The sequence below is a fragment of the Panthera tigris genome, chromosome A1 (assembly GCF_018350195.1).
Source record: "Panthera tigris isolate Pti1 chromosome A1, P.tigris_Pti1_mat1.1, whole genome shotgun sequence".
NCBI lineage: Eukaryota > Metazoa > Chordata > Mammalia > Carnivora > Felidae > Panthera > Panthera tigris.
In genome coordinates, this window is record NC_056660.1 from 522,044 (window position 1) to 549,057 (window position 27,014).

Consider the following 27,014-nt stretch of genomic DNA (forward strand, 5'->3'; position numbering starts at 1 on the left):
CTTCCCCTGCTCACACTCTGTCTCTTAAAAATAAATAAACGTTAAAAAAAATTTAAAAACAAGATCCTTGACAATGTAATAGAGCAATAATCAGAAGTAATTTGCCCATCCATAACATCTATTAAAATATGTCAAGTATTTAAGAAAATAAGAAACAATCTCAATATTGATAGTTTATATTTGTCATAAGATTTTTAAATTCTGTAACTAAGCTTACCCAATTATAATTTATAAGTGACACCAAATGTGAGACTCAATATTAATTTGTTTTTGTCTTTGCCAAAATAGGATTTACCTAACTATTTGAGAGAAGATTAATTTTATCCAGATTTCTTCTCTTTGGTGAAAAAAGTTTGCTCAATTCTTCCAAAACAATGCAAAGCTATCTGAACTGACAGGTCTCCCCGACCACTGTCTGTTGCTGACAATATGTGGTAAGTTGTAACTTCAACATTATATTTAAAAGCATATTCAAGCAAAAACAAGAAAACCATGGGTCTTTTTTAAAAAGAAAGTGCTCTACCATAATAGCCGGCTATTACATTAAACTGTCACACTTCTTATTCCTTTCAACATGGATGATACCTTTCTTCAATATTAGCCACTTCTGAAGAATCACCAATTTTTTTTACATTCACATCTTTCCCTTCCTGAATAGGTTCGGCCACTTTCTCCCAACATGGTGAAACACCTTCTCCTAGGATAAAAATTAGGAACAATTTAGTTCCAAAAAATAAAGAATAACGTCTTAAAACCTGAGAATTTTACAAGTTACTATGCTAAAGTAATATTTATCAAAAGTAATATATGCCAAAGATTTTAGAACCCTCAAGGATTTCTTTATTATGACTTCTTTATATGACTTTTTAATATGATTTCTTTAATAGGAGATAAACTACAAAACCCTAATTAAAACATGACACTGTTCACAAGGTAAATGTTATGGGCTTCTCTAAATTAAAAAAGACTAGGAGCACCTGAGTGGCTCAGTCGGTTAAGCATCAGGCTCTTGATTTCGGCTCAGGTCATGAATTCATGGTTTGTGGGGATCAAGCCCCACTTCCAGCTCCACACTGACAGCATGGAGCCTGTTTGGGGTTCCCTCTCTCCCTTTCCTGCGCAGGCGCTCACTCTCTCTCTCAAAATAAATAAATAAATTTTTAAAAAATTAATTCATTAAAAAAGACTAAAAAGAGAGCTGTAACAACTGAATGTAACAGATGAACTTGATTGTTCCTTTTTTTTTAAAAAAACACATATTTGGGACAATAGTGGGAATTCTAAAATGAATTTAAATATTAAGGAATAGTATTAGAGAATACTATCTATACAGAAGAATATCTTAATTTTTACTTGATGTGTGCTGAAATATTTGAAGTGATGTAACATAATGCCTGCATATTATTTGCAATGAAATGACTGAGCAAGTTACATTTAAACGTAGGCAGAAATACAGATGTATAGATATACATACACACATAGAAAAATATGTAGACAAAGTAAATACAGCAAAATATTAACTGCTGAATCAAGGTCTATTATTAATCATTGCAGTAGTCTTTCAACTTTTCTGGATGTTTGAAATTTTCCAAAATAAAAAGGTAAGAGAGTATACTGCTTAAAAAATTTTTAAAAGGCATGTGACCTTTCCATATTCTAAATCAGAAATAAAATATTATGCACAAAGGTGCCCAATCCTAACTAGTAAGGGTAGACACCTTTTGTCATATTTTCTGCACTTTTTTAGAACTTTCTCCAAAGAACATATTCATGAAAACACCATCAAAATTGAAAATAAAATTCAAATTAAAAATATTGGAAACAACTCAGCCCTACTGCAAAGAACATTAAATACTGATATATTATTTGATGACCAGCATGATGACAACCATTAAAATTATGGTTATGAAACTATGAAATTTACCATTATGTTTGAGTAGGAAAAGAACACATTATTTTCCATCTTGGCTGGGAAAAGAACACAATTATACAATATTTTACAGTTACAAAATGTAAAAACAAAAAAAAGTGGAAGGGGGAATGGGGCACAAAAACAGCACTTTAAAAAAGGAAAAAAAAGACCAGAAGAAACTACACCAGAAATGCCACAAGACCTCCATGAGTTTAGACCATCAGATGCTGCCAGTTCTCTGGCAAAAACATGTTGAGTGTGAGGAATACAGAGGTACAGTGAGGGCAAACCGAGTGTCTGGGAGTGGACAGAATTTCTCTCCTGAATAATAACTGCCACCACCAACCTATTTCTCACATTTCACATCTTCGATCATGTGCCCCTCCACTACCACACATACTACATAACCTCAAACTATTTCTAAGCTCTCAGAGAAAAATAGTACACACAGAACCCACCATCCCCCTTTTTGAAGACCCCATGCTACCTTGAGAGGTTTGAAATCAGTATGAGTATTGCGATTGTTCTCAGAAAGTCACAAAATTCTGTGTCCAGTTCTGTGTCCAATCCAGGCTCAATGGTTATGCAACATGTAGGGGCTCATAATTAAAGCCACAGGAACGGGGGACAGGGGAAAAAAATGCAGAAAGGACTTTTCTTGTCTTAGCACAGCTTGGTAACACTGCTAGCTAAGTACAAAAGAGAGAAATAGAAGTAACTCACCTATAGGATAGTCAGGGTTTTCTTCCTTCAAATCATTGTTTTTCACAAGTGCTTCTTGATATTGTGCCTCACAAAACAAAGTGAGAGGAGCACCAGTTTTTGCAGTTAAGACAAAATCTGGATGAGTAGTTCTACAGAAGTTGTTTTGTTCATCAGATAAAATGTTGGAAGTGTGTGTTTTTTCTTGGGTTTGATTCTGGTAGACATGTGATGGTAGGAAGGGCGAGGTTTTCTCTACAGTGGTTGAATTTCCTGGAGATCTATACTTCTGGCTCTGACCATCAGGCAGTAGGGTTAAACCTTGCAATTAAAAAAAAATAGTTGAAAAAGAAAAAAAAACTATCAAAACTAATGACTTCCTAGAACATTTTCGCTTCTACCTGTTAGTGATCCCTACCTACCAGGTTTTCTCCAAAGTGATAAAAGTATTTTTTCCTCCTTATATTAGGAAACTCTATTTAACAAAATGATGAAATTTAGAAGTCCAAAATGACCGCTGCATAATTTGAATCAAGGGTATGTTCATACGACAATTGATGTGCAGACAGTGTAGACCTGGCACAGCTGCAACACAGCCTGCTTCTGGAAGGCACCATTCATCTTCCATCTGTGAGAAGCACTGCTGGAATTCTCAACTCTGCAGCCCCACAACAAACACAGAGAGCACCAATGCCAATGGCTGTAAATGATCTGAAGAGTTCCCTAAAGACAAATAAGCTCCCTAAAGACACCCGGGGTGCCTGCATGGCTCAGTTGGTTGAGCATCCACCTTTGGCCCAGGTCACGATCTCATGAATTCAAGCCCCACGTCGGGCTCCGTGCTGACAGCTCGGAGCCTGGAGCCTGCTTCAGATTCTGTGTCTCCCTCTCTCTCTGCCCCTCCCCTGCTTGGACTCTGTGTCTCTCCCTCAAAAAAAAGTAAAAAACATTGAAAAAATGTAAAATGTTAAAAAAAAAAAAAAAGTGAAGGGGCACCAGTTGGCTCAGTCAGTGGGGCATGTGACTTTTGGTCTCAGGGTTGTGAATTTGAGCCCCAAGTTGGGTGTAGAGATTACTTAAAAATAAAATCTTAAAAAAAAAAAAACCAAAAAAAAAACCAGAAGGGGCACCCAAGTAGCTCAGTCAGCTGAGCATCCAACTCTTGATTTCAGCTCAGGTCAGGATTTCAGGGTTTGTGCGTTCCAGCCCCAAGTTGGGCTCTGTGCTGACCACATGGAGCCTGCTTGGGATTCTCTCTCGCTCTCTCTATCCCTCCCCTGCTCACACACTCTCTCTCTTTCTCCCTCTCTCTCAAAATAAAGAAATATTTAAAAATATATAAATCGAAGAAGAGAAGACACAATGTGAAGGGTTTTATAAGAGCCATGCCACCCATCTCTCAAACCCTCTGCCTCATCCCAGATCACAAATAAAACTGGAAATGAGGTAGGTCTTCATAGACTATCAGGCTCAAACTCCTTTCTTTTATAGAACAATACTCTCTCCATCCAAAGATTTTTTTAAGTTTATTTATTTTGAGAAAGAGAGCATGAGTTGCGGAGGGGCAGAGAGAAAGGAAGAGAGAGAGAATCCTAAGTAGGCTCTGCGCTGCCAGTGGAGAGCCCAATGCGGGGCTTGAACCCATAAACCATGAGATCATGACCTGAGCCAAAATTGAAAGCCAGACGCTCAAATGACTGAGCCACCCAGCATCCCCAAATGTTTTTGACTTATAGTCACCTCACTTCAGACTGAAGATGTCTTTGATAAAAGTGCAATATCCCAAAGTAGCAGTTCTCAAAGTGTGGTCTGTAAACCCCTGAAGGTCTCTAAGATTCTTTCAGTGCATCCACAAAGTCAAATCTATGTTCATAAAATATTAAGATAGCATTTGTCTTTTTTACTTCATGCACTAATGGTGCAAGAGCAAAACAGAAACTCGTGGTACCTTCACTCAAAAGCAGGACAGCAAAACAGTGGCACTAAACTGTGCTAGCAGTCACTGTATTAGTCACCACAAAAAACAAACAAACAAACAAAAAACAGGGGCGCCTGGGTAGCTGAGTCAGTTGAGCGTCTGACTCTTGATTTTGGCTCAGGCCATAATCCCAGGGTCGTGGGATAGAGCCCCACATCAGGCTCCATGCTGGGTGTAGAGCCTGCTTAGGATTCTCTCTCTCCCTCTGCCCATCTCCCCTGCTGGTGCTCTCTCTCTCTCTCTCTCTCAAAACAAACAAACAAACAAACAAACAAACAAACAAACAAACAAACAGTTTTATTTAAGAATGTCCTAGATAGGAGCGCCTGGGTGGTTCAGTTGGTTGAGTACCCAACTCTTGGTTTGGCTCAGGTCAAGATCTCACAGTTGTGAGATTAAGCCCCATGTTGGGCTCCATGCTGAATGTGGAGCCTGCTTGGGATTCTGTCCCTCCTCAGCGCACTCTCTCTCTCAAAAAAATAAAATAAAAAGGTCCTAAAGTTGCAAGAATTATTAATTTTTAAACTGAGTTTGAACTGTTGAGTTCAAGTGTCATTTCAACATTCTATAGGACAAAACAAAAAGTGCATAAATCACTTCTACTGCAAACCAAGACATAGCTTGGTTTGAGATGTAAGCTTGACTAGGCACTTCTCTCAAAGAACATCATTTTTACTTGAAAGAATAAATGACAAAACTATGATGATTTAAACCTTCATACTTGGCAGTTTCTCAAAAATTAAACAAGCGAGCCAGTCACTTCAAAGAAAATAACTACAGTATTTAATAGTAAAACTTGAAGTCTCTAGTAAAAATTAGAATTTATTAAACAAACCTACCACCATGAGCTTGACAGCTTCATAACACTTCAAGACTTTAAAAAAAAAAAAAAAAAAGACTTAAAAAAATTTTTTTAATGTTTATTTTTGAGAGAGAGAGGGAGAGCACAAGTTGGGGAGGGGCAGAGGGAGAGAGAGAGGGAGACAGAGGATCCCAAGCACCTCAGCGCTGACAGCAGAGAGCCCCATGCAGGCACTGACTCAAGAACTGTGAGACTATGACCTGAGCCTAAGTCAGACACTCAACCAACTGAGCAACCCAGGCAGCACCCTGCTACTTCAAGACTTTTACGATGAGCTCTGTAGTGGTATTAATGGATATAATTTTTTGATATTATATGATAAAATACACTTAAGTATATTTTAAAGACCTACATAACTCAGTGAACCACTACTTTGCAAATAACCAATGCACAATTTTAGTAAATCATGCATGATAAAAGAGCCATTCAAAATGCCAAGATATTCCAATATATTTCATGTACTAGAGTATAAAAAAGTTCATTAATATAGTTTCAGACTCGATACTTCGAACTATCACTAAGAAACGGCCAATTGTTAGGTTTGGGTGCAATATCAAAGAAATAACTACAATTATTTGAAAAGGCTATTACAGTACTCTTCTTTCCCTCTTCCAAGTAAACATCCATGTGAGGCCGAATTTTTTTTCACATGCTTCAATCAGAACAACATAACTTAAGAGAATGAATGCAGAAGCAGATAGGACTATCAGCTGAGCTCTTTTAAACCAGAAGTTAAAAGAGATATTCAAAAATATAAAACTATGCCATTCTTCTAATTTTTTAGAAAAACCTCTTCATTAAGTTAGTTATGATAACATGTAACTGCTTTTTATTTTAATGCATTAGTTTTTTAATTTCTCCAATTTAATTTCTGATAGTTAAATATCAACAGCCATAGCCCACAGAACAAATACTCTGGAGTCCTCATTAATTTAAGTGTTCAGTGGTCCTGAGACCAAACAGTGTTAAAAATCACTGTCCTAAAAGCAATGTGCCATAACTGAAAGGCGCTAGCTTTTATATCAACAATGTTGAAACTGCTTCCTTATTGCTCTACCGTAGTGCTATTTCTACCTTAAAAAGTATCACAGGCTGTTATTGAAATGATCTGGATTATCCTCTTATGTATTCCATAAAGGAACCCTGACCCATTCAACTATTTCAAGACACACACCATGTTCTCTACATTTACTAAGATAAACGTCCTAATTCCCTAAACCACTCTTCATCTGATACATTTCTCATCACTACCACTACTACTATTCCCTGAATCCCATCCAGCTACTTTGCACATTCATCTGTCAATGTCTTTTATTCTTCGTATTCTCAATGCCCAGTGCAACCTCTGAACAGAACAGGCACTTTTGTGAATCAGCACTGTGTCTCTGAGAAGGTGCCATCAAGAAGCAAACACATGTTCCAGATCACTATTTCTCAAACTAAGGGATACAATCCATTAGTAATGTTATCATCAGAATCATGACTGGTACTTTTTTCTATGAATGAGATTAGGACAAAATAAATAGAAAACCTCCTTACAACATGCCAGGCACACCAATAACGACTGATTTATGAAATTTCTTTGAAATTATGAGTCACGATTTTAAATGTTTTTGTTATAATGTGGTATGGTGAAACATCTCTCAAAACCACTACTAGAGATCAAATTTACACAGGTTTACAGTCCCCTGATAAGCACATCGTGTTTTCTGTTAACTGATCTAGTATACAACAAAAGATCTGTCATCTGCCACCACAGAAAATATTTTTGGTATGGCTCCTCTGCTGACCAGAGTAGCCTCTACACATATTTTACCATTATGACCCTGAGGAGTTTTTCATTCTTTTTTTTTTTTTTTTTTTTTTTTTTTTTTTTTTTTTTTTTTTTTTTAGAGAGAGAGAAAGAATCCCAAGTAGGCTCTGCTTTATCAATACAGAGCCTAATGCAGGGCTTGATCCCACAAACCAGGAGATCATGACCTGAGCGGAGACAAGAGCCAGACACTTAACTGACTGAGCCACCCAGACACCCTACGGAGTTTTTCATTCTTCAGGCAGGGGTTGTAAGCCAGTAGCCCTAGGCCAAATTTGGCTCTACATCTTTTATTCTGCTAGGTCTTTTTAAAATTTTATAGGGGCGCCTGGGTGGCTCAATCGATTAAGCATCTGACTTTGGCTCAGGTCACCATTTCACAGTTTTTGAGTTCGAGCCCAACACAGGGCTCTCTGATGTCAGCACAGAACCCACTTTGGATCCTCTGTCCCTCTCTCTCTCTCTCTCTCTGCCTTTCCCCCTCTCCCCACTCATCTGCTCTCTCACTCCCTCTCTCTCTCTAAAATAAATAAACATTAAAAAAAATCCTTAGGGGTACCTGGGTGGCTCAGTCAGTTAAGCGTCCGACTTCAGGCTCAGGTCATGATTTCACGGTTCATGGGTTCAAACTCCGCATCGGGCTCTGTGCTGACAACTCAGAGCCTGGAGCCTGCTTTGGATTCTGTGTCTCCCTCTCTCTCTCTGCCCCTCCCTCTCTCTCTCTGCCCCTCCCTCACTCATGCTCTGTCTCTCAAAAATAAGTAAATGTTAAAAAAAAATTAAAAATCTTTAAACTTTTATTTTATAAATAAATATGACTGCCGTTAAGCAGGGCACACATGCTCCAGAATGGCCCAGCTCCCACCTGTCCCAATCATATAACACCACCACCATTTCATAGTTATCTGCAAGGCCCCTAAAGAAACTGGGGTTCACCACATATGATAGAGTAATGGTAGAAAAAACCTGTCAAACAACTAAAGGTGAGAAATGTCAGTGTTCACTGTTGAGCTGACTGAAGGCTCTGTGTAAGCACAAAGTACCTGGGAGTGGTTGGTGCCCAGACACAGTAGTGAGCAGCTTCTCTTGTTCTTCCAGAAGTCTCTGTAGTTGCTCGAAATGCTGCCTCCTCAGCTGTTCCTGCTTCTTCTGTTGTACTTCTTTCAGCTTTTTAAACATAAAACTTGATTAAACTAACTTTACATTTCTTTAGGGATCTTTGCTCCTTACATTTATCTTAACCCCCTCATCTCCCTTTTCGTATCATCTCTAATACAGAGTTTCAAAGAGTGATCCCTAAGTAACTACATCTGCCACCCAAACTCTAAAATCCTATTTTTTATGAAGGAAACATAGAAACAGAAAAAGTCATTTGAATCTGTAGATTCTTACAATACGATAGGTATCAGTACATTTATGATCAACTTTTCCCCTTTAATATCTAATCAGCCATTTCCAATTCAGTTTTTGCCAAACGAAGCAGAAACTTAAAAGACATTGTTATCTCAAGTGTTGTATGTTACATATCAAACCTGTGTTAATGTTTCACATTAGATAAAAGGCAAAATTTGGTATTTTGAGGATTTCCCAGGCAAGGGGAAGAAACTGTTCATCAACAGAAACTTGCAATAATGCAAATACATTAGGCCAAATCCTGTTGTACCTGTTCAAGCTTTTTAAAAAGTGGGTCTTTATAAGGCACTTCTTTGCATTCACTTGAAAGATCTGAGACAATGTCATTTTTGTTATCTTCCCAGGGTCCAGGAGCATCCTGACATGCCACTATTTGTGGTTCCTCTTTAGTTAAAGGAAACACTGCATGTGTTTCAGACTTATTTGACTGTAGTTTATAAGGGCTGTTAGAGTCCAACTTCTGTTCTTCATGAAGTGAATCTTCTTCACTTATAAAGGTGAAGCTATTTGAAAAATGAGTGGCTTTAACAGGAAAGCTGGTAGAAGTGTCCACACTTGCTTGCTGCTCTTCGTCTGCTTCCAAAATAGGAAATCCACGATTTAATATGACCCCAGCCCGAGAAGGATTGGTCATCCACTGGGTTAGGAAGCTCTGCCCACTATTTAACTCTGAAGAGGCTGGCATCAGGAACATTTTAGTCCAACGACACTATTATATTTAAATAATATACAAGCTGGAACTGCTATTAATTTCCAAAGCCTGTAGAAAGAAGATGCCAACAAAAAACATCGGTTAAAGCTGTTCTACCCAAACCGCGAACCAGCACAAAAATCTACTGGATATTTCAAATTCAAAAGACTTAATCAGCAAAGCAACTGCGCAAGAAGTTACGTGGTTTGTTTTTTTTTTTTAAGTCTTAAAAATATCCAAATTGAGTGAATCAAAAACCTAAGTTCCTTGCTGACAGAATCAGGATATAGATGTTATTTAAGGCCTTGACACTGGGCGAGATCACTAAGTGACTGAGGGTACAAAAAAGAGAAGATGTAGAAAGTAGTGTCCTGGAGACCAAGTGAAAAAAGTGTTTCAAGGAAGAAAGAGACGTGTTAAATGCTGTTAACAGACGAAGGGTGAGAACTGAGAACTGATCTTGGAATTGAGCAACGTAAAGGTCATGATAACTTTGATGAGAGCAGCTGGAAGGGAGAGGGACGCTGCCAAAGCTTAAATGGAGGAAATACATGAAAGAATGAGAAATTAAGGACAGCTAACTCTTCCCAGGAGTTCTGTTATAAAGGGAAGGAAATAAATGGAACGGTGGCTGTACAGGGAAGCATGGTGAAGAATGATTTTTTAAGACAGGAGAAATAAAAGCATGTCTGTAGGCTAATGAGGATGGACAGAGGAGAGAAGTAGTATAGCCATGTCTCTGAAGTGAGGGGTGAGAAAATCTAGTACCAAAGCGAAATGACGTTTCACATTATTTTTCAGACACAATTCTAGATTTTAACTTTATCAATATAATACAAAAGGAAATGAAAAATGGCAATTTGGAGGCATACATGTATTTATTTAGCTTTGTACCTAGTGTCTGAAAAAAAAAAAAAGATACAAGCAGAAAAAGAAATATAGATGCACAAACATTACAATATGCTCATACTCACTCAAGTGGAACAGAAATTAAAACAGTAATGACATACCAGTTTCCACATACCAGGTTGGCAAAAACTAAAAAACTGATAAACCCCAGTGTGGAAAAGAAATCTTCCATAAAGCGTCATTTGGGAATGTAAACTGGTAAAACCTTTTGAAGGGCAATTTGACACTATCTATCCAAATCGTAAATGCACAGAAACTCTGACTTAGCAATTTCACATCTAGGCATTGCGTGCTATATTGGCACAAGCTCACGTTTGTAACAAACCGAGATTAACTTAAATGTCTATCAAGAGGGGACCGACTAATTATGGCTTTTATATTATGCTACCGAACAGAACAAGCAAGACCAGGTACTGACTGATATGGCCGTCTTGGAATACCCAAGACACATTGTTAAGTTGACAAAGGCAAAGTGCAGAGCAGTGTGCAAGAGATAAAGACAGGAAAGCAAGGTTACCTGGACCTGTGCTGTCCATTCTGGTAGCCACTATTCGGCACTTGAAAGTACTCAGTATGACTGACGAACTGAAAGACAGATGGTGTCACTTTATCAAAACCGGATTTAATGGAATTTTAAGTCAAGTGACTGCTGCTTCCCTTGTTGCTTCACTGCACTCAGCGACCTACGCTGAAAATACTTGTCCTCCATCTTCTGAAGCACAACCCTGAAACAGCGTCACGAGTCGAGCTGTTAAAACTCCTCAGTGCGTTAGGTACAAATGCTGTGAATCACCAGTTTGTACAACTGTCCAAATAGAAGACAAAACGACTGCTCGCAAACTACTCAATAAGCAAAGACCAAAGTGGCGGTGTGATTTTTACCACTTTTGAGAACCGCAGCTACTGAGACATTAAAAAAAGAGAGAGAGGGGCGCCTGGGTGGCGCAGTCGGTTAAGCGTCCGACTTCAGCCAGGTCACGATCTCGCGGTCCGTGAGTTCGAGCCCCGCGTCAGGCTCTGGGCTGATGGCTCGGAGCCTGGAGCCTGTTTCCGATTCTGTGTCTCCCTCTCTCTCTGCCCCTCCCCCGTTCATGCTCTGTCTCTCTCTGTCCCAAAAATAAAAAAAAATAAAAAAAATAAACGTTGAAAAAAAAATTAAAAAAAAAAAAAAGAGAGAGAAAGAAAAAAAGGAACTGTTGCTACAGACAACACAGATGAGTAATGTTGAGTCCAACTCTCAACAAATTCACACCTGTATGTTCCCATTTAATATGAAGTTCAAGAACAGGCAAAATAAATGTATAGGTACAGAAGTCAGACTCATGGTTATCTAGGAAGCTGGGGGTTGGCATCATTGACTGAGAAGCGGCTTCTGCCTTTGGGGACGATAGGCAGTCTTATTATCTTTAACTAGTGGGGATTACTCTGGTGTATACATTTGGGTAGTACACTTAAGATTAGGGAAGATTACTTAATATCTGCTATTCCTGAATAATTTTTGAAACTCTGTTCTAAGCGAAGTAATTCTAATTATTTTTGAGATGACGCCTTTTGAAAAAGGACCAACATTTCATCAAAACCAGCCAGGTAATCTTTGTTAAACTGAAGTGACTTTAGCAGGAAACTTCTGAAATCCGAATTTAGAGACACAAGCTACAAGGTTATTCTGTAACATTGAAAACTAGAGAAGTTCCCTACTAGACTCACAAGCCCAAGTCCCCTTGTGCTGCAGCATTCAAGGCATCTGCGTCTTCCCACACTCAGCACCTCTGTTCCTTCCTTTCAACTTCGTGACTATGATCTTCAAAGTATATTTACTGTCAGCATGAATAAAAGTAGTTTCACTTCATCTGCTATTTATTGCTGGGAAGGCCTTGCTAAAGGGAACATACATATATATAATATAGCAAAATGTCTACCAAGGGTTAGTATGTGGACTAGGATTTTCTAAACATTAAAATCTGTTTGAAACAAGCGGACAGCCTTGCAACCTCCAAAGTCTGCTATGTAAACGTTCTTAAAGCAGTCTGGGGGGATACATTTTCTGCATTCTGAGGGGAAAAGTGGATACAAACAGTTAACTCAAAGCCATCCTCAGACCGTATAACTAGTTGGTTAGGGAGGTGATTTAACAGTCTCCCAAATACGAGTCCTCGAACGCCACGAATGCACAGCAAAGCTTTGAAAGACAAGGAGGACTAGGGTGATGACGGGCCTACGTAAGGACAGAAAGCAAACCAACTTTACAGTTTCTCGAACCCACTGTGTCCCCCGCGCCTCTGAACAGCTGTTTGAAGTAAAGCCCAAACCACAGGCGGTGAGAGTCCCTGAAAAGAAGGCTCGCCACAAAAACAGCGTTAAGCAGGGACGGCCACAGAAGTGTTGGCCACCGTCGCACGGCCGGCGAGCGTCCGGCTCGCTTGGCGCCCAGCTGAGCCAGCGCTGAGGCCGGAGCAGATCCCTCCCACGCACCGCCAGCACTCTTAGGCGCAGGGCGACAAACACACTAGCTCCCCCGCTCCTCTGCCCACACATTACCGCGCCGCAGTCCTCTGGCCTCTCCGTCCACTCACACCACAGCGAAAATCGCCACCGCATTTATGAATGAGCCGCCACAACCAGCACCTCCGGCCGGAGCCCCGCCCCCAAGTCCGGCTCCGCCCCTGATCCGAGGGCTCCTGGGAAACGTAGTTTCCACCGGCCCCCTCGGCGCTTGCGCGGGGGCACCGGAGAAACCCACGTAAACTACCACTCCCGGCGGTCTCTCAGGGACGGACGTTACCTAGGGTCTCACTGAGAGGCGCCTTCCGCCTGGGCCGCGGGGCTAGTGGCTGGAGTAGGCGGGCTGCTGGGCGGGAGGGAAAAAAAAAACCGTTCTTAAAGAGAACTTCCTGGGCAGAGCTAGCCCGCCCCCAACCCCAGTCCCGCCTTGGAAACTAGGGATAGCGCCTTAACGAGAAGTCGATCGCCGCGTTCAGAGAAAAGCTGGGAACCTAGAGATTCAGAGCTAACAACCTACAGACCAGTGTTTTTAGAGGTGATGGGCGCGGGGGAGGTGCTTTTTGTTTAACGTCCGTCTATTTTGTTTTCCGATTTGGCTGGGTGTGACAGTGCTCACAGGCACTCACCAGACCAAGGTAAACGGGTGAGAATTCACTCCCCAAAATAGTCATCACTCATCATTTCTCGTACAGCTAATACATGGTTTGGCTGTGTGTGGCCATTAGATGTTAAAACTCTTTATTTTAAACACTGAAAGTGCAAAATTCAGAAAATGTTTTCCTTATTGCCACCACAGAGGGTTGTGTAGGTAGAGAACAATGCGGTGCAACTTACCGTAGCCTACACTACCCGGGCTTCATGTCTGTTTAATTAAACACCAGTAAGCCAAGTGAAATTTGTAAAAAAAAAAAAAAAAAAAAAAAAGTCAAATAAAGTGCCATTTATAACAACCAGTGTAATCACTGAAATAAACTACCACTGGTTAAAGATAATTAACTTTCGCAGAAATTTGCCCCCCAAAATTGTTTTGCTTCCACCCTCAAAAATAGACTTTCCCTAAAGCAAGGTTTTGGATTTGCTTTTTTCTCTTTTTTTCATTATGGATGAAACCAAATCCCAAGACTTCCAAGATCACAAAACTATTTAAGATGCCTTGTGAGGATCCAAACTCTCATCTTCATTTGTAACAGTCCTTTGGCTTGAAAAAGCATGCCCAAAGGTTCGTTGTTTCTCTTAAAATGTTGTGTGTCTTTTAAGATAGTCACAATATCCTCTAATTTTGTGCCTGTATTTTATTGCTATATTCTTATTCCAATGTGGTATGTAGTACCATATTGCTTGCTGGCTGAATAAAAATAAGACTGTTACCACACTCAAGTCCTAATCGGTTGTTAAATTAAGGTTCTAATACCTAAATGTTCATCTATAGCCCAGGCAATTCTCAAAACTGCCCACTAAGTGTGAAGTGTCCTCAGAATCCGTCACAAGGTGGGAGGGGTAGAGGGGAGAAACTTCCAACTTCTGTTGTGCCACGCAGTGGAAGATTCACCCTCATCAGCTATCTTGTTGCATCTTCAGTATTGATGTGGAGAGAAATTAGACTAAGAGCTCCCATCCAGGGGGTTCAACCACAAATTATGCATTCTGATACCATCCTTTATGCCATCATAAGAGGAGGCGGACACTATAATAAAATGATTAAGAGCCCATGCTTTGAAATCAGGCATTCCTGGGATCAGATCCTACCTTGAGGACTTACAAAGTGCTTTGTAGTCTTCAGTACTGCACCGTTGAGAAACTCAGTCTTCTCATCTGCAAAACGGGGATGATAACAATGCCTACCTCACAGAATCATCAAGAAGATTAATTTAAAACGTTATATAAAAACAGCATAACATCTTGTCAAATTTAATGAGCAGGAGGTGTTTGCACTTTTTAAGAAACCATTTTTTGAGGTATGATTGACATACAAAAAGCTATACATATTTAATGTATATAACTTGATGAGTTTTGGAGGTAAGTATTCACCCATAAAACTATCACGAAAATCTGTACCACAAACATGTCCGTCAAGGTGCTTCCATCCTTGTCATGATTTCAACTCGATGAACTCACTTTGTTTGCCAGGCCCAGCTCTCCAGGTCATGTCAAACGGTTTTGTAAAATACAAATTGATACCATGTTATTCTCAAGTTATTGGGAATAATATTTTAACACAGCTGATCTGGCTATGAAAGATGTTCAGAGAGTTGAAAATCCTTCATTGCTGGGCTAGTAATAGTAGTAACTTCTCTGTCAAGAGAGGATAGAATTGCAGGCCTGATCAAGGGGTGATCCCCATGCTGGAATCATCCAGGCTAGAAAGGATGACTCTAGCAGGTTAGAGGTAATACTGAAGAGATTCAAGTAGTTTCCAGGCAAAAGCAAGAAAACCCATGGCCCACTTCACCTATGGGGAAGAGAGGGAATTCCTTACCAGTTCCCAAACTCGGATTTCTGGAATTTTATTGCAGTAAAGAAGTTTCCATCAACCATGTTGGATGCCAAAAGAACAGCTTTTTAAAAAACCTTGTTGTTTTAATAAAGATAAAACTATTGCTGGTGCATTGGATTGCAGCAAAAGATTATGGAAACCTGTGAGTCTAAGTAACAAAGGGATTATCACATCTACTACATTCTAGAATGCCTGAGCCATAATGTTGAATACACAGGAAAGGGGAATAGTAGCCTGAATCATTGCTATAATCACAGCAGAGCAATACTATGATACTTGTCACACCTATATTTTTATTTTACCCTCTTCTTGAAAATAACAATAATTAAGGTTTTTATTTAATTGTCTGATGGTTTCAAAGCATTCTACAGGTTTTTATTGCACATTTTTTTGTATTTGAGAGAGAGAGCATGCGAGCTGGGGAGGGGCAGAGAGGGAGACAGGGGATCCAAGGGGGGCTCTGTGCTGACAGCAGACAGCCCGATGTAGGGCTCAAATTCGTGAACCTTGAGATCACAACCTGAGCCAAAGTCAGATGCTTAACCAACTGAGCCACCAGGTGCCCCTACACATTTTTAAACTAGCACATTTACTTTCCACAAATATGAAAATTACCAGTGATTTGCATATCCTAAAAATTACATTAACTACAATAGGCAGGGCTATCCAAAAACTTCCACATGTGTTCCATTGCCCATTCCTTAAAATATTGAGTAGTTCCTATGTGTCAGGCATAAGAACTTCTTCTTTGACTATTTAGTAGAATTCACCAGTGAAGCCAGCTGATTCTGGGCTGCTTTTCTTTGTTGGGTGGTTTTTGATTACTCAATATCTGTTCAGATTTTCTATTTCTTCCTGAGCAAGTGGTGGTAGTTAAGAGTGTTCTAGGAGTTTCTCCATTTTATCTAGGTTATCTAATTTGTTGATGTACAATTGTTTGCAGATTCTCTTATAAACCTATTTCTATAAGGTCAATAATAATGTCCCCATTTACATTTCTGATTTTAGTAATTTAAGCTCCCTCTTTTTTCTTTGTCAGTCTAAAATTTTGTCAGTTTTGTTGATCTTTTCAAAAACCAACTTTTTACTTCATTAATTCTATTTTTCTATTCACCATTTCATATACCTCTGTTCTGATCATTATTATTTCCTTCTGCTGACCTTGGGTTTAATTTGTTCTTTTTTTTTTTTTTCTAGTTCTTTTAGGTGTAATTTGGGTTGTTAGCTTGGGATCTCCCTGCTTTTTTCATATAGGCATTTACAGCAATAAATTTCTTCTGAACACTTTCACCACATCCCATGAGTTTTAGTATGATATGTTTTTGTTTTAACTCATCTCAAAGTATTTTCGAATTACCCTTGTGATTTCCTCTTTGACCCACAGGTTAAGTGTGTTTTGTTTGATTTCCACATATTTGCTATTTTTCCAGTGTTTTTTTTTTCTGTTACTAATTTCTAGCTTCATTCCACTGAAGTCAGAGAAAGTACTTTGTATGATTTCAGTTATTTAAATTTACCAAAAATTGCTTTGTGGCTTTACACATGGTCTATCCTAGTTTTGTGTTCTTTTAAAAGAATATGTATTATGCAATTATTGTATGAAGTATTCTATATTTGTCTTTTTTTTAATTTTTTTTATGTTTATTTATTTTTCACAGAGAGAGAGAGACAGAACATGAGCAGGGGAAGGGTAGAGAGAGAGAGGGAGACACAGAATTGGAAGCAGGCTCCAGGCTCTGAGCTGTCAGCACAGAACCCAACACGGGGCCCGAACCCACAAACCACGAGATCATGACCTGAGCCGAAGTTGGACGCTCAACCGACAGAGCCACCCAGGCGCCCCTGTATATTTGTCCTTTAGGTCTTATTGGTTTATAGTGTCTATTTCTTCATTAATCTTCTTTCTAGTTATATCAAATAGTGAAATTGGGTATTGAAGTCTTCAACTATTATTTTAGAACTATCTTATTTCCCCCCTTCATCAGTGTTTACTTCAGATATTTTGGGGCTCTGTTGTTAGAAAATATATTTATAAATGTTCTATTTTTTAATGTATTGACTCATTTATTAATATATAATGTTCTTTGTTTCTTATAACAATTTTTTAATGTTTATTTATATTTGAGAAAGGGAGGGGCAGAGAGAGGGAGACAGAGAATCTGAAGCAGGCTCCAGGCTCTGAGCTGTCAACACAGAGCCCGATGCAGGGCTCAAACTCACAAGCCATGAGATCATGACCCAAGCCAAAGTCAGACACTTAACCGACTGAGACACCCAGGCTTCCCTCTTGTAACCAGTTTTGACTTATATTTATTTTTTTTCCCCAGAAATTCTAAAAGGTTTATTTTGTGTCTGATGCTGGATGGTGGAGCTCAATGGTCAAGAAAGAATTCTTAAGATGTTTTATGGTGCAGGGGTGCCTGGGTGGCTCAGTCCGTTGAGCATCTGACTCTTGATTTCAGCTCAGGTCACGATCCCAGGGTCATGGGATCAAGCCCTGCGTCCAGCTCCATGCTTAGCATGGAGCCTGCATAAGATTCTCTCTCTTCTTTTGCCCCTGTCCCCCAATAGTGTGCTTTCTCTCTCTCTCAAATAACAATAATAATAATAATAATAAAGATGTTTTACAGTGCAAAAAGGTGTTTTTATTATAGCATGGGGACAGAAACTGTGGGCAGAAAGATCTCCATTGTGATTGTGAGGAGTGACTGATTATATGCGTTTTCTATCCTATGGAGGGGAAGGTGACATTAGGGCTCCAGGAAATTGCATCTATAGGTTCCTGGAGATCTGACTGTGTTTTTCTTGGGGCACCAGGGTGGCTCAGTCAGTTAAGTGTCTGACTCTTGATCTCAGTTCAGGTTTTGATCTAAGGGTTTTGAGTTAATGCCCTGCATTGGGCTCCACGCAGGGCATGAAACCTATTTTAAAAAGAAAAAAAAGGGGCTCCTGGGTGGCTCAGTCAGTTAAGTGTCTGACTATGGCTCAGGTCTTGATCTCCCAGTTCATGAGTTCAAGCTCTGTGTAGGGCTGTGTGCTGACAGCTTATAGCCTGGAGCCTGCTTCGGATTCTGTCTCTGTCTCTGCCCCTTCCCCACGCCCACTCTCTCTCTCTCAAAAATAAACACTGAAAAAAATTAAAGGAAAAAGACTTTTTCTTGTAAATCATTAAGATTTACAAACTATAGTGGAGTTTCACATTCTGCATGGCTGCAATCTTGACCAGTTGACCATTTGTTTCTCCCCTTCCTTTGTTCTTAAGCAGTCACCAGTGCTTAAGGAATTGTTACACATATCCGCCTTAAGGAGGAGGGGGGTTGTGGGGAGTCAGTTTGCATTTTGCTCTCAGCTTGCCTTTTGCTCTCATCAGCATTAGGCAGCCTAAAGATCAGCCAGAAATGGAAACTTATGGTGTTCTTAAGTCTTTTCTGAGCATGAGTCCTGGGCATGTGTGAGCTTTCTAGATGCACCTGTGTACCCAGCTTTTCAAAGCCCTTATTCCTCTAGGAAATCTCATTCCTGGCTGTTCCTCTCATGCTTTTCCTCCCAGGCCTTCAGCCTGTCTGTACTTTCTACTAACTGTTTGTTGGGATTTGTTGTCCCATGCAGCAAGTTTGCTCACTTGCCTTTCAGTGTTTTGGAGGTGCGTGCCCGAAGTAGCTATTTATCTGCCCTGAGAAAGTTTGAGTTAGGGGAAACAAAGGCAAGCCCATTGTATCAGTCCTTCACGGAACCCCCAGACAGGTCAAAAGAGACAAACATAATTCCTTAGGACAAAGTCTGCTCTGCTCTGCTCCCTCCAGAACCAGATTATCTACACTGGGAATGAGGGCTGGCAAAGGGAGCGGAACGGGTTAAAACATGTAAGAACCTCCTACCTTGTTTCCTCCGCCTTTCTCCTGGTTACACATCTGCTTGTTTGCTGTCAACTTTTGACTATTGTCTGGGTTAAGATAAGGTGGTTTCTGAGTTTTCGTCTGGTTTTTTAAAATGTTCTTGGGGAAGGATGGGCCCTGGGACTCCCTATTATACCAGTTTTGCTTAATGTCACCTAAGCTGATTCATATACCACTCTGTAAGGTAATGATGGGGCGCCTGGGTGGTTCAGTCAGTTAAGCATCTGACTGTTGGTTTTGGCTCAGATCACGATCTCAGTTTGTGAGATCCAGCCTCTTGTTGGGCTCTGTGCTGACAGCATGGAGCCTGCTTGGGATTCTCTCTCTGCCCCTCCCCTGTGCACACAAGTATGGATGTGCGCTCTCTCTCTCTCTCAAAATAAAGAAACATTACAAAAGACAAAGGAAATGGAGGTCCCAGTAAAGTACCTTGTTGGCAATCCCGAGTAATAAATAGTAGAGTCTGGATTCAAACCCACACCCTCTCTACATCTTTTCTCTTCTCATTTAATTCAGTAGCTGGTGAATTTTATTGTTTTCCTATTATTTTACCCCCTACTCGATGAATCTCAGCCCCCACTTCTCCGGAATGGCAGGTATATATTTATACCTCCGTGAGAACACTACCACAAGCTTCAAACTCAGGAAGTCCTAAACTAAGTTTCATTATCTTACCCTTTTGCTCCTCCAATCTCACACCCTCCCGAAATTTGCTTCTCTTCTGTTCCCAGTAATTACTCTCACTTCTCAGTTAAATGACAGCACCAACCACCCACTTTCACCAAACTGCAACTTTGGAGTTACCCTCACTGCCAAATCCTGACGAAAAAATGAAACTGAAAAAATGCGGAACCCTCAGTCCGATCCAGGAAGAGAAACCCTACCCGAGCCCAACGCCTCACTCCTGGGCGACCGCCCGCAATCTTCAGGCTGGGAGCCCTAGGTCCTCGGGGGCGCGGCCTTGGGAGGCAGCCAAGGGCGGGCTTCCGGCAGCGTTCTCCCTGGCTGGGCTTGGCTGCCGCACCCCGGTTCAGCGCCGGAGCCTGGAGCCGGGAATCCGGAATCCGGAAGCAATCCCGGCAGGAGCGCTGGTAGCCGAGAACGGCGGCTGCGGGGACGTCGGAAGCCGCGAGCACCAGGAGCCGGGGGCGTGCAGAGTGGGCGGGATTCCCTGGCAGGTGCGTTGGCGCCCCTGGGTGGCCGACCCGGCCCGGCGCAGGCCCGCCGCCCTCCGGGTGGTCCTGTAGTCTAGGCCTGAGGGTGGTCGTGTCGACGCCGCGGCTGCCCGTGGTTTCGCGGTTGTCCTCCCAGCCCTGGCTACTGCAGCGCGCGCCCCCCCGGGGGGGAGGGGTTGGAGTGTTCTCGTGCGAGTCGCGGGCCCAGGTGACAGGACACAGGTGGGGCCTCCACGGGGAGCTGGCCCTCGGGGGGGGGGGGGGGGGGGAGGGGTAGGTTTCTGGGCGGGGGGATGAACAGATCGCAGTAGAACTCAATGCTTCTTGTTTCCCGTATGCAGACAGCCTTTCTTCTTCAAGTTAGGTATCAAAGGAAACTTTTCATAAAAATACAGTATTTTGGTGAATAAGCAGGGAATGCAATCCGACTTCATAATTAGGAACACCGTGATAGAAGTATTTAATGTTTATGTTGAAGATCAAAGTTGAAAACTTGGAAATCCGTTAAATATTTCCTGCAGGGAATGCCGAATGACTCATCCAGAGGACTGAGTAGGTAGACGTCAGCTTCTAGAATAACAAGGCTTTGCTGAGTGTTCAACCTTTCGATTCTGGATTGCAAAATAACAATAAACATAAAAATATTTAAAGTGCAGTATTGTGAAAAAGGAGGATTCACTCTCAATATGTGTGTGTTGTGGATTTTTTAGGTACATTTGACTTGATCGTTTATGCAGTAAACATTTATTTACGTTCTGTCTGTGTGCTTAGAGGTATGATATTCCATGGGAATAGAAGCAGTACCAAAGTAGGTGGTCTTTGCTTTTTAGGGGTTTATTAGTCCCACTAGGGGAGTGTGGTATTGATGCAGTGCGGGTCCAAATATGCAAATAATTAGAAATAGAAGGCTTTTCTATAATCCTAGGCTTTAATTGATGCATGAAAGACTTTTTAGTAAGCAGACATTTATTGAATGCCTACTGTGTACCAAAAGTGAGCTAGATTCTAGGGATATAAAGATAAACAAGGCACAGCCCCTCAAATAGCATTGATCCTCGTAGAGAAATGGATTAAGAGTGGAGAACAGCCAATGATTATCCACAGATGTGTGATGAAAGCTGCCAGTCTGTAGGGTTGTTGAGAGGGCCAGAGCAGGGCAGCAAATCAGAGGGAGAAGGGTTCCAGAAAGAGCCACTGTCTAGGGAGATACTGAGGCTTTCAAAGAGGAAGAAATGCCATTTGTAAAGACATGAAAATGCAAGGCAGTAAGCCTCTTGCTTCCAACTGCACCACTGGTTTTTGGGTAGAGTAGCTGGAATTTGGGAGGAGTTGCTCAGGAAATTTCTCAGTTGCTGGAGATGTATGCTCTAGTCCTGTGTCCCTAACACAGGGCCTGATGGATGGAAGACACTCAGAGATCTCATATGTATGTAGTAGGCCCTGGTAAAAATATGCAGAGATGCTGACTGTTGTTTAGGAAAAGCTTGGAAAGCAGGGAGAGACTGGTGGCCCATGTCTCTTGGGAGAGCTGCTAGCCAGGAGAGGCCACACATTGCAGAGAGACACCACATACAATCTGTAGGAAGACAGAAGTCAAGGCCTGATTTGAGATTGCATAGAACTTAGAGTCTGTTTCTCTACCTCCTCTGTGGCCCCAGCTGCTAAGAATGGGCCAGAGTTTGATAAAATGTTTGTTTAGGGGTGCCTGGGTGGCTCAGTCCGTAGAGCGTCCAACTTTGGCTCAGGTCATGATCTCACAGTGTGTGAGTTCCCTTCGGGCTCTGTGCTGGCAGCTCAGAGCCTGGAGCCTGCTTGGAATTCTGTGTCTCCCTCTCTTTCTGCTCCTCCCCCACTCATGCTCTGTCTCTCTCTCTCTCTCTCTCTCAAAAATACATAAACATTAAAAAAATTTTTTTAATGTTTGTTTATACTTTGATTTCACAAAATGGTGAATGTACTTAATGCCACTGAGCTGTACGCTTAAGAATGGTTAAAATGGTAAATTTTGTGTTAGGTCCATTTTACACCAAAATAAAGGCTAAAAAATATCTATGTAACAAGTTTAAAACATTTTCTTCAAAGTGTATTTTCTAATGAATAATTTTCACTAACCAAATATCTGATGACTTGGGGAAAAGTTAAATTACACATAGCCACTACAAATATTTTCAAAGAATATTTAGTGATATGGGCAAATTCTCATTACAAGGTGGCTCAGTAAGTTAAGCGTTAGACTTTGGCTCAGGTAATGATCTCGCGGTTCTAGGTTTGAGCCCTGTGTCAGACCCTGTGCTGGCAGCTCAGAGCCTGGAGCTAGCTTCAGATTCCCTCTCTCTCTGCCCCTTGCCTGCCCATACACTCAGGCTCGCTCTCTCTCTCTCTCTCTCTCTTTCAAAAATAAACATCTAAAAAACATTTTATTAAGTTAGATAAAAGAAGCGCTATAAAATACAATAAATAATATTCACAAATATATATTTTTATAAAAATAATTTGTAAAATATATTGATACAGGAAAGAATAATATCAAAGATATTGAAAGAAATATCAAAATATCAACAGTGGAGTTATTTCCCGATAGAGGGATCATAGGTACTTTAAAATTTTTTTTAATGTTTTTATTCATTTTTGAGACACAGAGAGACAGAGCATGAGCAGGGGAGGATCAGAGAGAGAGGGAGACACAGAATTCGAAGCAAGCTCCAGGCTCTGAGCTGTCAGCACAGAGCCTGACGCAGGGCTCAGACTGACGGACTGTGACATCATGACCTGAGCCGAAGTTGGATGCCCAACCGACTGAGCCACCCAGGCGCCCCTCATAGGTACTTTTTTAAAACAACTTTACAGACATATAAGTTATATACCATTAATTTCACCCATTTTAATGGCATGATTCAAAGATTTTTAATAAAGTTACCAAATTGTGCATCATCACCATAATCTACCTTCGAACATTTCCATCACTGTATGTGCTCTTTATTTTTCTTTGTACTGTTTAACCTACTTTGGGGGAGAAGTTATTTCTATAAAGACAAATTCATAGTAATTTCCTAAGAACTTTAGGCAAAACTGAAAAGTAATACAATTTAAGCTAAATATAAATTAACAAGAATAAAAATTATTTGAACTCTGACTCAGTATTGTTTAGGATTTTAGGTCTGTTCTCTAAGACAATCATGGGAGTTACAAACAAAGATTTACATATAGGGATATACATTTTAGCTTTGGTTTTGATGCCAAAAATTAGAAATAATTTACTTGCCCAGCAATATAGAAATAGTTCATTTATGATACATATCTCAGATAGTCTCTGTTAAAAATGTTTTCCAAGAATGTTTAATGATTTAATGCTAATGACAAAATGCTGCCATAATGCAAGATAAGTATTGTGAATATGGTATGATTTCAATTTTGATAATAAAATAGTCAATTACAGTACATACACGTAGAAAAAAAACCTGGAAGAAAAAGCAAAAGAAATTGTTAACATGACCTCTATGTTTTGAAATTATTTTGCTGTTATGTAGTTCTGAATTTTCCACATTTTCTTTTTTTTTTTTTTTAACGTTTATTTATTTTTGAGACAGAGAGAGACAGAGCATGAATGGGGGAGGGTCAGAGAGAGAGAGGGAGACACAGAATCCGAAACAGGCTCCAGGCTCTGAGCTGTCAGCACAGAGCTGATGTGGGGCTTGAACTCACGAACCGCGAGATCATGACCTGAGCCGAAGTCGGACGCTTAACCGACTGAGTCACCCAGGCGCCCCTGAATTTTCCACATTTTCTAAGATGAGCACGAATGACTTTCTATTAGAAAACATTTTTGGGGGGGCGCCTGGGTGGCTCAGTCGGTCGAGTGTCCGACTTCGGCTCAGGTCATGATCTCACGGTCCGTGAGTTCAAGCCCCGCGTTGGGCTCTGTGCTGGCAGCTCAGAGCCTGGAGCCTGTTTTGGATTCTGTGTCTCCCTCTCTCTCTGACCCTGCCCTATTCATGCTCTGTCTCTCTCTGTCTCAAAAATAAATAAACGTTAAAAAAAAAATTTAAAAAAAAAAAAAAGAAAACATTTTTTTAAAGACCAGGTGAGAGGACTTAAGAACTCACCCAGGACAGATCTGGAGAGGTGGATTCGAGCAGCCACGCCCATCCAGCCTTCCCTGTCCAACAGTGGCAGAATGCATTATATAGAGACTTTTCTGAAAATTTTTAAAGATTCATTAGAGAGTGTTAGTGTTTTGTTTGTTTTTTAACTGTCAGAGATTAAAAGCAAGACAGATTAATCTGAATGACATAGTGTGATAACTTTCACAGTATCCATCGGCAGCTCTCCCATCTACAAACCCTGACAAGTATGAACCAATTCAAACATAAAAGGCAATCAATACACAGGAAGTAAGTAAATATTAATGCTATGGAAGGGCAGAATTAGATCAAGGGACTTCAGTTTAACCAGATGTCATAAGAAAAAATTTGAACCCCCTTTGTTCGTTTACTGGACAGATACTACTAGGTCCTGGGTAGGATACACAAGTGTAGGGTGGGGATAGGGAGAAGAGTCCCAGGGAGAAGGAACAGCATGTGTGAAGGCCCTGAGGACCCAACTTGGGGTTTTTGCCAACCTGGAGAAAAAAGCCAGTGTGGCCAGGGCAGAGTGAGAGAGAGGTGCAGGAGGAGGCTGTGGGGAGAGTGGCCAGGCCTTGAACCATAGTAAGAAACTTAAATTTCATTTGAAACATAATTTTAAGAAAAAAAGTTCTGCAGCTACGGCGTGGAGATTAGAAGCAGAGAGGAGCAGAAGTGGGGAGAGGAGTCAGGACTCCACTGATGGGGGCATGGGCCAGGGTGACAACGGAGACGGAGACGGGGAAAGTGGATAGGTTCCACTTATGCTTAGGGGTGGTGAGAAAGGGCTGCTGATCACCGAAGGGGGTAAGACAGGGAGAAATCAAGGGTAGCACCCAGTGGCTTGAGGGGCCAGCAGCACCCGGCATCCACTTGCCTAGAGGGGAACAGGGGGAAGGCCTAGGTTGCAGACTTGGTAAGTCTGGGTGCCTGAAGCGCACACATGGGGGAGGCAGTGGGCATTTTGTCCCAAATGAGGGGTGGTCCTCCCGTAGGCGGTATTTAGGGCCTTGAGAAATGGGCACCATTGCTCATCGAAGGAGACTGGAGTGGGGACTCCAGCCTGGGAGAACTGGGCGTTCGAGAGGGAGGTGGAGTTTAAGGAGAAACCCGGAACCCCGAGCTCTGGGTCTGGCGGGAGGCTGGGCCCCCGTAGGCGCCCTGGGAGACTGGCGGCGTCCCGTGGTCCTAGAGCCCGCCAACTATCGGCCTCACTCGGAGGTCAGACCTGGGAGCCGCTTTCCCCAAACATCAGCTTATTTGGGAGAACCTGTTAGAGATGACTCCAGTTTTAAAAAATTGACAAATAGCTACTGTGAATTAAATCAGTATCTCACCATTTATTAGTTTATTGTTAAATACCCATAAAATTTCTTTCAAGTCAAAATACGCTCATTTTTCTTAGGAGTAATCTTTAATGTAATTTGGAAAGTATGACAATAAAAGAAATTGAATTAACATACAGATATCTTTCCCTTTAAACATAAATTGTATATGTTTGTTACTAATTGCTCAATTTTTCTCCAGAATGACTTAACGGAAACCGACATAACTAATGGGTCTCTTTGATTTTATAGAATTATATATAAATATCCATGGATTCATTATCACATAGTATTTTTAATTTAGAAATAAATGCTTCTATATTCTTAAACCACACACTTGATCTGTAACTAAAATCTGTACATTTTCATTTAGCTATATATTATGCACCTATACCAATGTATTTCAGGTGTCATAATATCAGACGTAAAAACTAGAAATGATTCTAAAACTAATATACTTATTGCAGGTTTGACGATTGTCCAATTTTTATGGTTAAATGTGATTGCAATGCCTTTTTAAAATGCCCAGCTTCCCGCAGTTTGCATGTAAAGCAATTCTAGATTCAGTCAGTTGTATTCACTGAGAAGAGAATCCTTTAAAACTATGACTTGAAACTTTTTTTCCTACAGGATGACTGTGGGGATCTTTGCAAATTGTACCTTCTGTTTGAAAGTCAAGCACTTACCTCGTCAACAGAAGAAAAAGCTACAAAATGACATTAAGGAGAATGGTGGAAAATTTTCCTTTTTATTAAATCCTCAGGTATTTTCAGATTTTGTAAGAACTGTGTGGTAAACACTGTGCATTAGGGGAGGGTAGGTTGGGGAGCCAGGATAGCTCAGTGGGTAGAGCATGTGACTCTTGACTCGGGGTCTTGAGCTCAAGCCCCACATCGGAGGTAGAGCTTATCTTAAAATAGTAAGATTAAGACATTTTTTAAAAAAGGGAGAGCGGGTCATGGTTAGAAGAGTAAGCAGAGAAAATTGGCAGCAGGAGAAAGTCACTGAAAGCAGGTGAAATTGTGACATTGCCAACAAGGAAGTGGACTGGAGAAAGGCAGAGGAGGGAAGACCATCATCCCACCTTCTCTCCATTGCTGTGAGCTGTAGGGAAATCCTACATGCCCTGTGAATCTGAGGATATTAGAGCACAGCCAAAGATATAAATAGAAATAATTTCAGACCAGCCAAATCTATTCTCGAAGGAGAAAAGTTATGGGG

At 40.9% G+C, this 27,014-nt stretch overlaps 2 protein-coding genes across 10 annotated transcripts in view; one reads left to right on the forward strand and one right to left on the reverse strand.

Annotated features, from left to right (window-relative positions):
- The window catches only part of CENPJ (centromere protein J), a 55,070-nt gene extending 39,653 nt beyond the window's left edge, over positions 1 to 15,417 (reverse strand). For 2 of the 9 annotated variants that reach the window (XM_042993504.1, XM_042989177.1), the window contains exons 1-7: positions 15,259 to 15,417; positions 14,529 to 14,594; positions 10,798 to 11,005; positions 8,931 to 9,440; positions 8,311 to 8,434; positions 2,636 to 2,935; positions 586 to 697 (exon numbers count right to left, since the gene is read on the reverse strand). In XM_042993504.1, the coding sequence (XP_042849438.1) occupies positions 586 to 697; positions 2,636 to 2,935; positions 8,311 to 8,434; positions 8,931 to 9,374 (980 nt within the window). In that variant the 5' untranslated portion in view covers positions 9,375 to 9,440; positions 10,798 to 11,005; positions 14,529 to 14,594; positions 15,259 to 15,417. Of the gene's footprint in view, positions 1 to 585; positions 698 to 2,635; positions 2,936 to 8,310; positions 8,435 to 8,930; positions 9,441 to 10,797; positions 11,006 to 12,818; positions 12,910 to 14,528; positions 14,595 to 15,258 lie in introns of those variants that run through there. The other 7 variants (XM_042991075.1, XM_042989576.1, XM_042990157.1 and 4 more) reach the window with 7 other exon arrangements.
- Positions 15,418 to 20,064: 4,647 nt separating this feature from the next.
- PARP4 (poly(ADP-ribose) polymerase family member 4) overlaps positions 20,065 to 27,014 on the forward strand; it is a 108,649-nt gene continuing 101,699 nt past the window's right edge. The window contains exons 1-2 of the mRNA XM_042987727.1: positions 20,065 to 20,350; positions 26,424 to 26,556. Coding sequence (XP_042843661.1) covers positions 26,425 to 26,556 — 132 coding nt within the window. The 5' untranslated portion in view covers positions 20,065 to 20,350; position 26,424. The remainder of the gene's footprint in view (positions 20,351 to 26,423; positions 26,557 to 27,014) is intronic.